The 12,055-nt window shown below is 40.5% G+C and overlaps 1 protein-coding gene across 4 annotated transcripts in view; it reads left to right on the top strand.

Annotated features, from left to right (window-relative positions):
* Sesn (Sestrin) overlaps window positions 1-12,055 on the top strand; it is a 273,229-nt gene that overhangs the window by 247,414 nt on the left and 13,760 nt on the right. For all 4 annotated transcript variants that reach the window (XM_076318753.1, XM_076318752.1, XM_076318755.1 and 1 more), the window contains one exon: window positions 7,326-7,496. In XM_076318753.1, the coding sequence (XP_076174868.1) occupies window positions 7,326-7,496 (171 nt within the window). The remainder of the gene's footprint in view (window positions 1-7,325; window positions 7,497-12,055) is intronic.

The raw sequence follows: 12,055 nt of genomic DNA, 5'->3' as shown, positions 1-12,055 counted from the left end.
CTCTTCGGTCGACGAACGACACGGTGAATTCGCGTCACGGATGGGGGTTAAAATTATCAATCGAGACGAGAAACACGGATGGGAGTATCGTCGAGGGAGTCCTCGTCCGTTTGGACGACTTTGGGTACCGATCCCTTGGGAGGAGATTCAACGACCAGTGGAAGGGAAAATTCCGTACGACTCGACCAAGAAGAGGACATTGTGGAGAACGTGAGCGAGAGTTTCGGGAGCGGGAGAAGAAGAAGGAGGAGAAGAAGAAGAAGAAGGCGGCTCGCCACGAAGTCTCTGAGCGCTGCCGAGAGTTGGCTACGTGCCAGTGGTTTCTGCCAAAAGAAAAAGAGTTCTCGGAAGAGGAGGGTCCTCTCGCGTGCTGGCCACGGTTTTCGGGGGCTTCACTGGGACAATCCGACGGTATCTTGCCAAATCCCGCGTACGGGTTAATTGAGTAATACTTTTGTGGTTGGTGACGCGACTGTCTATCTTTAATTCGCGAGCAGCTGATCGCCGGTGGCCACGTTTCATCCTTTCGGTCCCATCCGCGAGGATTGGGACGTTCCAGGATTTAGATTTTGGATTTTCGTGTGGTCTTCGTCTAGGAACACCTAGATACTACGATGGAAGTGTTTAAGTTTTTGGGTGGTTGGTTGTTTGGGACCACTTTGGGATAAGTTTGGTCTTGGATATTTTTGAGAAACTTCCAACTGGTAACACCTAACTTATAGACGATGATAAATGTTAAGTTATGAGAAGTTGCATATGTGGAATTACTTTGGGATAAGTTTGATCTTGGATATTTTTGAGAAATTTCCACTTGGTGACACCTAATTTACTATGATCGAAATGTTAAGTTGTGGAAATTTGGATATTTGGGATCACTTTGGGATAAGTTTGATCTTGGATATTTTTGAGAAGCTTCCACTTGGTGACAGCTAATTTATTCCGATCGAAATGTTAATCTTAGCTATCTTAGCTATTTTTGAGAAGCCTCCACCTGGTAACACCTAACTTACTCCGATCGAAATGTTAATCTTAGCTATCTTAGCTATTCTTGAGAAACCTCCACCTAGCAACAGCTAACTTACTTCGTTAAAATAATTCTTAGAAATTTACTGGATACTTAGCATTGTTTTGAGACAAATTTGGTGTTACCTTACTCGTGGTTACCCAAGAATTATTCCATCCTTAGTGTTATTACCCAACGATTATTCTACTCTGCGTGCAGAACTCCAACGAAATGTCGTCTTTCGTAAATTCGTTAAACACTCGGGATTATTTTAAGATAAACTCGATCTTCCCTCGTGTTGTAAAGTTCGGTACTCTTTGAGGTACCGATGAACCGAGTCCAGGTATCTCGTACGCATCCAGGTGTTATTATCCTTGACCAGGTGCAATGTTCACGATCACGTTGGTCATCGACCGTAGCTTTCGCGCTCGTTCGTTCGAACGATCGAAGAAAAAAGAAAAAAAAAGGAAAAAAAAACTGGGAGTTCCATTCGTGATATCTCCATATTGTTGTTGTCGGGATTAATAATTTCCATATTCGATGCACCTAGCCGTAACTCGCGCGAAAATTACGAGCGACGTCGATAAGACGCTCGTATCGTTCCAAAGTTTAAAGGCTACCGGCTATCGATGACTAAGCCAACTAGGTGCGCGCTCTTAACTCTTATCGCTACTTTTTTTCCATTGTAAACACCTCCGTGATAGGACGAAACCCGTTTTTCGTGGCGTGTTCAGCTAGACAAAATTTCTCCGAACTAATTCGTCGTTTCCGGCAAGCAGTGACGAGCGAGTGGTGGGCAAACACTCGAATCATCGTAACAGCTCGAGTGTCCCACACGCCGTGGGCCTTCTTTTTCTACCAGAACCTGTCCAGACCAGACGGATCGCGCGTTAGCGTGTTTCTGCTCGAATGATCGGAACAGTAGCACCGTTTCATAATGTGCACCGTTTCTCAAGAACCAGGTACCGAACAGGATTCCGATACGATATTAATCGGCACGGTATCTTGGCAATCGAAACTCTAGGAAATCTATGGAATAACTAATGTATATTTAAGTTAAAAATGAAGGAGTTGAACAGTTACTTTTGGAAAATACTCTTTTCGAGAATTCTGAATTCGTTGTTCGTCCTTCTGAGGGTTCAATTGTCTACTTGTGTGTTTCGACACCTGATCGCCAGGTAACTAGGTTTATTATTTTCGTTGAGGGAAAATCGATGGAACAGGTAATGTATAATTTAGTTAAAAATGAAGGAGTTGAAAAGTTACTTTTGGAAAATACTCTTTCCGAGAATTCTGAATTCGTTGTTCGTGCTTCTGAGGGTTCAATTGTCTATTTATGTGTTTCGGTACCTGATCGTCAGGTTACTAGGTTTATTATTTTCGTTGAGGAGGAATCGATGGAACAGATAGGGTATAATTAAGTTAAAAATGAAGGAGTTGAAAAGTTACTTTGGTAAAATACTTTTTTGAGAATTCTGAATTCGTTGCTCGTCTTTCCGAGGGTTTTCTACCTGCGTGTGTTTACGGTACCTGATCGCCGGATAACTAGATTTTTTGTTTCCGTTGAGGGGAAATCGATGGAATTGGTAGTGTATAATTAAATTTGAAATGGAGGGACCCATTGTAGAGTTAATTTGGTACTCTTTCTCGAGCTTGGTTTCCGATCTTGACGATAAAATATTTTCTTGAGAATTCTGAGTTCGCTGTTCGTTCTTTTTCAGAGATCAATTTTCTACCTGCGTCTTTTTCGACACCAAATTATCAGATAACTAGGTTTATTGTTTTCTATCCTATTTCAATATATTTGTTTGTCTTACGGTCTTGAGGATAAAGTGTGTCTTCAAAATAAAAAAACAAAATGATCTTTTAAGGAGATTTGGAAGATAGTATATTGGATTTCTGAGTTCGAGATTTCTTTTTCTCAGGTATCAATTTTCCAGTCGCGCGTTTTGGCAGCAGGTCACCGGATAGATAATTGACTATACCGTTTTCGTTCAAATACTCTGATAAGCGGTCTCGGTCGAGAGAAAGATCGTTATCGACGATAAGCGACGACCCGAATCCGCTCGAAAGTTTTAGAACACCTGTTGGTTTTAACGTCGATGAATAAATAAATAGTAGCTACTGTATACATTCCCCCCATTAGAATACAGGGATCGTCGAATAGACGCGGAGACAAAAAACGATAAAAGATTAGGTCTGGGTTAAATCGAATATCGACTGTACGATTAAATTAGGAATTTTTGTAAAGTTATTATATTATATTAAATCAATCACGATCCAAGGTTTTTCGTACTCGATTTCACCTTAAAGGAGTATCTTTACTAAATCTTTCCAATTTTCACAAGCTCTAAAATACTTGTATCGATAAAAAATGTTTCACACTCAATTTTACCTCAAAGGTGTCTCTATAAAATCTTAGAATTTTCAGAAGCTCCGAAATACTTGTAACGATAAACAAATTTTCACACTCAATTTTACCTTAAAGGTGTGATGTTTCCACTAAAATCTTACAATTTTCACAAGTTCCGAAATACTTGTAACGATAAAAAATATTTCACACTCAATTTTACCTCAAAGGTGTGATGTCTCTATAAAATCTTACAATTTTCAAAGCTCCGAAATACTTGTATCGATAAAAAATGTTTCATCACTCAATTGTACCTTAAAGGATCGACATCTCTACCAAAAGCTCCAAAATACTTGTATCGACGTAAAAGCAAGTTTCTCCGGATGGATACGCATCGAATAAATCACGATCGAGGGTTTTGTACAGTCGAGTTTATCTTAAAAAAAAAAAAAAAAGAAAAAATCAAACGAAACCTAGTACACGTCGTACGAGGGAGCGGTGCGCGCGAAACGTAAAGCTCGCGCCGGTACTTGTGAAACTTTTCCACTGACAAGATTAATGGCCGTAGTCGCCTGTAAGGTTTCGTCACACCCAGTCCCTTTGATATTTTTGATCGTGGTAGCCTCCGATACGACAACCTTGGCTCGTAGCGATGATCTTCGCGCTTCGTTCCTCGGCGTTGCGCTAGATCGACGTGAACGCGAATTGATTATTCACCGCGCGGCGAAAGCTGGCGTTCCGAGTGAAATGCCTTTCCCGTTTAATTTGTACGCGCGGGTCGTCGACCCGACGCAAGGTCGGTAACTGTTCGCATTAATATATTGTGCTCGTACTCGCACGAGGATCGTGTCTGAATACTGTTCTCCGAGTGTTCGCGTTCGCCACGAAAATTATCCGAAAGCGTCCTCCTCGTGGGTAATTTTCAATTATCGTCGATGAATTTTCGTCGAGGTGTAGAATTTTAGAGAATCGAATTTTCAAGGGGAATGACAGGGAGTTGAGTTGCCTCTAATTGTAATGTGGAAGGTAAACGAAGTGCAGAAGTATAATTTTAGAGCGGAATAATAGTCAGTAGAGTTGCCTCTAATTGTAATGTGGAAGGTAAACGAAGTGCAGAAGTATAATTTTAGAGCGGAATAATAGTCAGTAGAGTTGTCTCTAGTTGTAGTATGGAAGAATTTTAGAGCGGAACAATAGTCAGTAGAGTTGTTTCTAATTGTAATGTGGAAGGTAAACGAAGTGCAGAAGTATAATTTTAGAGCGGAATGATAGTCAGTAGAGTTGTCTCTAATTGTAATATGGAAGGTAAATTAAGTGAAGAAGTATAATTTTAGAGCGGAACGATAGTCAGTAGAGTTGCCTCTAATTGTAATGTGGAAGGTAAACGAAGTGCAGAAGTATAATTTTAGAGCGGAATAATAGTCAGTAGAGTTGTCTCTAGTTGTAGTATGGAAGAATTTTAGAGCGGAACAATAGTCAGTAGAGTTGCCTCTAATTGTAATGTGGAAGGTAAACGAATTTCAGAAGTATAATTTTAGAGCGGAATAACAATAAATAGAGATGCCTCTAATTATAATATGGAAGGTAAACGAAGTACAGAAGTACAATGTTAGAGCAGTATAGTAATGAATGAAGTTGTCTCTAATTCTCCTAATCCAAATTGTAAACAAAGTGCAGACAAAGTTAGTTCGAATGACTTCGAGTTAGAAAAACGATCAAGATTGCTGTAGTAGGTATGTATCAGTAGTCGAAGATATTCCGATTATACAATTTTGATCTTCAAGAGTAAAATGGTATTGTTGCACGAATTTAACATGGAACAATTCCGAATTTTTCAAGAATCTGATTTTCAATTTTCATTCGTCGTCGCGTGGAGCATGGTCGTTGAATTATTGTTTGGAAATTAGGTTGTGTCCGTACGAGACGTCGATCGAATTTTAATTGGTAGCGATTCGTCTTGGGTGAGCTTTATTTTAATTATCATTGTAAACAGACGCACGTTTCCTCGTGTACCAGAGTGGGGAGTATATAGCGAGCGTAGAAAGTATCGGAGAACAATACAATGCAATAATACGAGTATTAGTTTTCTTATGGCGTGCTTGAACTTGGAACGGTGAATTTTCATACTTGTACCGGAAACTATTACTCATTGCGCAAAAGTTCTTTTTTTTTTTTTAAATATATTCAAGACTTCTGAAAGGTAATGACCCTGAGTTCCGATCCTTGAATTTGTATCTCGAAAGAATGGAAAATCACCAGTGAAAGAATTAAATACGATAACACTGAAAACAAGTTGTACGTTACTATACTCGATTTAATGTTCCGAATCTAATTTTTGAAATACTAAAAATCAAAATCGTTCCCAAGAACCCTCTTAAAATATATTTAGGTATATTTTACCTATATTATACTTAGGTACAGGTAAAATATACCTAGATTAAAATATACTTACTCGAGCTTTCGCGTATCGGAGATTGGGGGAAAATTTATCTTTATTCACGACTCGAATTACGAACCGTTTGAAAAGAGTACGATAGAGGAAGAAGATATTTTTCTTCGTCGCACAGCTGTACGAAAACGAACAGACCCTCGTCGCGGTTAAAACAAAAAGGAACAAGCGCCGAAAGAGTGTCGGGAGGCGACACGATACAAGATCTAAGTATAGATACCGTGCATCTGCGTTTCGAGAGCGACGCGACGCCAGCGCGTCTATCGGTTTCACGGTTTTCACGAGCTTGCTTGCATCGAGCTTGCATCGGGGTTGCATCGAGCTTGCATCGAGCTTGCATCCTCGATAGCTCCCGGCTGTGGACGCGCGAGGGCGCTGTCGATCCTCGAAGACGCGAGTTGCATCTTGCTGGTTGTTCGATGGATGATGCAACGCAAACACCTGATTTCGAGAATCGTTTCCGAGCGACCCAGTTCTTCTCCCTGCACCGTCGAGCCACGGAACAAACGCGATTGTGCCATTAATACGATTATGGGATCAGTGTTTACGATCGTTGCCTCAATCGCTTCCACGAGCCTTACCGCTCCCGAAAGGAAAAGATACTCTTTCCTTTTTTTTTTTAATTCTTACCCACGCGTGCGTCCAAAATATGAATTTCTTCGCCAAACGTGTCGAACACTGCCAAATGTTCTCCAGCTTGGATCTAACGCGTGGAATCGAAATCGAACTTTAAACAACCAATCATCTACTCGAAAATCTCGGTTGTCGTTTTGTTCTTTCATTGTCAAATATTCTCCAGCTCGAATCTAACGTGTGGAATCGAAATCGAACTTTAAACAACCGATCATCTACTCCAAAATCTCGGTTGTGTTTTGTTCTTTCATCGTCAAATATTCTCCAACCTAGATCTAACACGTGGAATCGAAATGAAACTTTAAACAACCGATCATCTACTCGAAAATCTCGGTTGTCGTTTTGTTCTTTCATTGTCAAATATTCTCCAGCTTGGATCTAACACGTGGAACCAAAATCGAACTTTAAACGAACGATCGAAACCTCGATCTCGAGGTCATCGACTCGAAATCACCTACTCGAAAAACTCGGTTCTCATTTTGTTCTTTAATTGTCAAATATTCTCCAACCTAGATCTAACGCGTGCAATCGAAATTAAATTCGAAACGATCCTCCGTCGTAAAAGTTCGGTTGTTTTTCGCGTCGATTTCAAGGCTAGATAATAAACGCCAGCGCGGCGAGTTCTTTCAGCGAAAAATCGTGCCGCGGATACGAACTTTCTAATATTGAAATTTATAGCGTGCACGCGTACCCGAGCAGGTTTTCGAGGGGACGGAACGGAAACACGGCGAAAACGTGAAAGCAATTAGCAACCGAGAGGTTGTTAGCCGAGAGGTATTCCCAAAACGCGCGACTCCGCCGATTTCACCCGTTGAAATTTTCACTTTCGCTTAATCGCGTGGAAATGGCACCTCTGACCGATGCTACGTTTTCTTTTACCTTGTTCGCAGACTCATATCCTGTTGATGGATGCGTTCCTCCAGAACAACAGGCTGGATCATGTCTCCAGGGTGATGGCCTCGCATCCCTCGTACTTGGAACACTTTCTCCGTACCCAACACTTCATCCTCAGGGGCGACGGACCGCTTTCATACGACTACAGGCATCTCATCGCCATTATGGTAAGTGCCACCACTGCTCGTTATCTACCTCTAATTGGTCGTAATGGCTACCAATGTTTTTTTCTCTCTTTTCTTTCTTTTTTCTTTTACCCACTACGAAAGAATCTACGAGTGAATCGGTTAACCGAGGGTTTCGAAAGGGAATGTTTGGAATTTTTCTGGGGGGACTAGAACGCGATGCATCGAATCGAAATTTTTTGGGGTACGTTGGTAGACACTCGAGTAGAGGAGTGAATTTTTTCTTTCAGAAAAATCTATAAATAAATGAGTTAATCGGGTGGTTCTGAGAAATGGGTAACGTTTGAGATATTCTTGGGGTGGAAGGAACGAGAGGTGTCGTGAATCGTTTATTTTAACAATCGACGAGTTATGAAGGGATATACATTTTTATTTAATTTTGATTACGTCGAGTGACGAATACGAGTCTATAAAATTTTATTACGATACGGAGAAGGTATCCAGAAGATATCCATTCATCGTACTTCGACTTAAATCACCTTCAGACACCGGTAAACATTTGACAAAATTGCGCAACCGTGTGCGTTAAAAATTTCCAAAATTTACATTTTCATTCATTCGTTTATTCTTCGAATTATTGTACACAACGTCGGTAAAATTTAGACGCAATTTCAAGAGCGTGTAGTCGGCAGAAAATTCGCGTAGAAAAATGCACACGCGCTGGTATTTATTAATTAATGATTAGAAGAGCGTTCTAAAACGATCCGTGAAAATCGAATACGCTGCTTATCGTTTGTTACATTGAACCGTATTATAATAATATACGATATGTAATGCACATGACTTATGCCGCTTTCGTAATCACCGGCATATATAAACGTTTGCCCTATCTGACTTTGTTTACAAGATGCAGCTGTTTTTAGTGTTTCGATCATTCCCATTCCATACTGTGGTAGCATAATTGATTCCGCTCGGTTATTTACAACCCCACGCTTACGTTATTCACTATTTGCAAACGTTTTCGTAATGCTCCGCGTCGAATTTTCTTTACGAGGATACGCGTCAGAAATTTTCCAACGCGAACGATCGGAAACGTCGACTCGAATGTTAATAATAAATTCGACGAGACGGATTAGACGTGTCGTAGGAAATTTTTCCACGATTTTCTTTTTTATACCGACACTTGACGTCACTGTTCTATTTTACGAGCCACCTTGTGCAAAAATTTTTCGTGAAACACAATCGAGAGAAATCTAAGAAACATTTCGAACACGATGGAGAAGGGATTCTCGAATATCCCTGCTTTTATTACCGTCGTAAATGTGTTTGGTTTTTTTCTTCTCTTTTTAATTTTTTTTTTTCTTTTTCACGGCACGTAACGTACAATGGCACGCGCGTGGGATCGAAGAATTTAGAGATTATATGTTTACGAGTGTTCGTGTCGTTCGTTGCGAGCCATCATCGAGAGATACGATGGCTGAATTAAGTAGCTGGATAGATTTATTGACTCGGGGTAACATCTTTTAAACACATGAAATAATGTCAGTAGCGACGGGAACAATGTAAACAGTGATAACTGTAGAGTATAAATTTAATAGACCGAGATGATAATTTAAATCCTAACTCCAATACCGATAATAATATCGATACTGGTAACGGTGTATAATAATGGCCACGATACACAGAAATTGGAAAAAGAACTTTCTGGATGATACTCGGTCGGAATATTTACAGTCGATGTAATGTTTCAGCAAGATCGAATCAATTTTCTACCGACACGTTATTTCGTAACAATTCTTCTGAAAAATGTTACTACAATTTATATTTTTCTCTCTGTAACTTTTACGATGAATTCGATCCAAGTTTCTCCATCGACCACACAAAAACTAGTTTCTTTTTAATTCTAACGAGCCTGTTGGATTATCATTATTTACTCCAAATTTCGTTCTCAATTTAATATTATTACTTACAATTTTAATAATCCAAAAAATCCCTCGATTATTTCCCGCCTCGTGTACTAAAATTTAATTTTCTATTTCATAAATATACAGTCGTGTCTATTTTTAAACTGCCTGAACGCGCACGAGTCGTTAATTAAGAAAGAAATAGCTTCTTCGAGACTGATAATTAATATCTACGAAACACGCTCTTCAAAAAAAAAAAAAAAAAGAAAGAAAAGAACAGATTCTCGGGAACACGGTGTACGTGGTTCTCGAGAAGGAGAATCGATACCGCATCGATTTTCCATCCCCGATGGGAGTGCACATGTTTTTCGTCGCCGCGATGTTGTTTTCGCGTGAGCGTCGCAATCGTGCGATACGTACCAGCGCTAACGTAATCTGCCAGCGTGAGTAATAAACCGGAATGCGATTTATTCGCGGCGAGAGAGTTCTTTTCTGTCGAGGGAATCTGTCTCCTCGAGTTCTACGACACCGTACGATCGTTCGGGGGTCGCCGGGGTCGAAGATTATCGAGAAAAGAGGACTGCAAGCTGGTTTCGTAACGTGGCGTTCGTTCGAGCACGCTACGCTCCGTGGAAAACAATTAAAATGTCGTGGATCGATCCCACCGATCCATGGGGATCCGCGATACAACTCCCTTGGCGCAAGGGATGGGGAAAATTTGAATTCGTACACGAAACTATAGCGTTATTTATACGAGCGGACGATTCAATCTCTACATTGTTACACGATTCGTTGTATGATTGAAATTTAAATTTTTATTCAACGAACGACGTACACGAAGCAGTTCATGTTTTATTAACAGCACGAAACTTTTATCGAGAAATTTCAAATCGAATAAAAGTGTATCGTTGTTGTATTTTTTTTTCTTTTTTTTCATTTCAAACGGACGATTTTAATCTCTGCATTGTTACACGTTGCGTTCTACGATCGAAGTTACAATTTTCGTTAAACCGGAAACGCAAATAAAGTAGTTTATTCGTTATCGCAACTTTGAAACTTTTATCGAGGGATTTTCGATCGTGTGGAAGTGTATCGTTGTTTGTTCTAACGGACGATTTTTATCTCTACGTTGTGACGCGTTTCGTTTTGTAATTGAAATTTCAATTTTTATTCAACCAATGATATAACCTTCCTCGGCTCTCTCTCGATCCATCGCGTGCTCGCAATGTATCCTTTTTCTGTAATTGAATCTATCGCAATAGAACAACCTGGAAAGAGTTTCTTTTTTTTTTAAACGTTCTACGGTTAAAGAACACCGAGAAAAATTTATTATTTTATGCGTATCGAGAATAACGTTTCACGTTTCGTTAACGTTGAGAAAATTCGGCGCCTTATCGAACCGGTTACGCAGCCACGGTAAACAGGATATTATATCGAGGTTGCAGCTTCCTGCTCCCGAAGATAGGTCCCCGAATGATCGGAAGTAGCGACCAGCCACGGTGATTCCCCGTTACCAAAGAAAAACGTGCGCAGAAAATTGTTTTCGTCGTTTGTATCGATCGGTGCCACGTGGATGTAAATTTCAAGGACGAAAAACTTCTTCTCCCTAACCGTTCCATTCTTCTTTTTTTTTTTCTTCTCGATCTTCGTCGTTCGATTTTAATCATTTGGTCGTGTTCGTCGTTCGCATCGATCGGTACCACGCGAATCTAGATCTCGAGAACAAGAAAAATAACCGATTTATTTTTTCTTCTTCTTTATTTTCTTTTTCTTCTCGATCTTCGTCGTTCGATTCGTTGTGTTTGTCGTGTTCGCATCGATCGGTACCACGCGAATCTAGATCTCGAGAACAAGAAAAATAACCGATTTATTTTTTTTTCTTTTTTTTCTTCTCGATCTTCGTAGTTCGATTTCGATCGATTCGTTGTGTTCGTCGTTCTCATCGATCGACACCACACGAATCTAATTCTCGAGTACAAGAAAAATAACCGATTTATTTATTTTTTTTTTCTTTTTCTTCTTCTCGTTCTTCGTCGTTCGATTTCGATCGATATACACATACATAGATCTCAAGAACGAGAAAAATTCTTAACCGGTCCATTCTTTCTTCTACTTCTCGATTTTCGTCGGTATTATCCAATCGTTCAATTTTTTTAACCGTTCAAATTGTTTCAAGAACCGTAAAAATTCTTCTCGCTGATCGTTTCAATTTTTTCTTCCTCTCTCCTTCTCTCGTTTCTCATTCTTCTCGATCCACGTTCTTCGGTTTCGCAGCTTCTTCGGGCGGTGTTTATCGGTGTAAAATCCTCGCGAATCGGTCGTCTCGATCGCGACATACGATCCAATCTGTCCGAGTACTCGGATATCGTCGTCGGGAGATAACAGTTCGCGTCACGCCGGTAGTCGATACACGAAATATCGTCGTGGAAATGATCGACCGAAAACACTTTATCGGTCGCGATAAACGGACGAGGGGGGGTGCGCGGGGAGCGGGGAGCGACGAGTTACGCGAGACGCGTACGAGTTCAGGGGGGGAGAGGGAAGGTGATCGTCGCTCGGTATACGGAGTAGCGCGATAAAGCGATAAAATATCTGAAAAACAGCTTTTCTGCCGGTAAACATTCCCACCTGGTGCGCGTCTTGTGTCAGAATTCGCTCTCGCGATTCGCTGATCCTCGGCGCGCGTTTCGCGAGAAC

This window comes from Ptiloglossa arizonensis, chromosome 8 (genome assembly GCF_051014685.1).
Source record: "Ptiloglossa arizonensis isolate GNS036 chromosome 8, iyPtiAriz1_principal, whole genome shotgun sequence".
Classification (NCBI taxonomy): domain Eukaryota; kingdom Metazoa; phylum Arthropoda; class Insecta; order Hymenoptera; family Colletidae; genus Ptiloglossa; species Ptiloglossa arizonensis.
The sequence above is the reverse complement of the archived record's forward strand: the minus strand, read 5'-3'. Positions and strand labels throughout refer to the sequence as shown.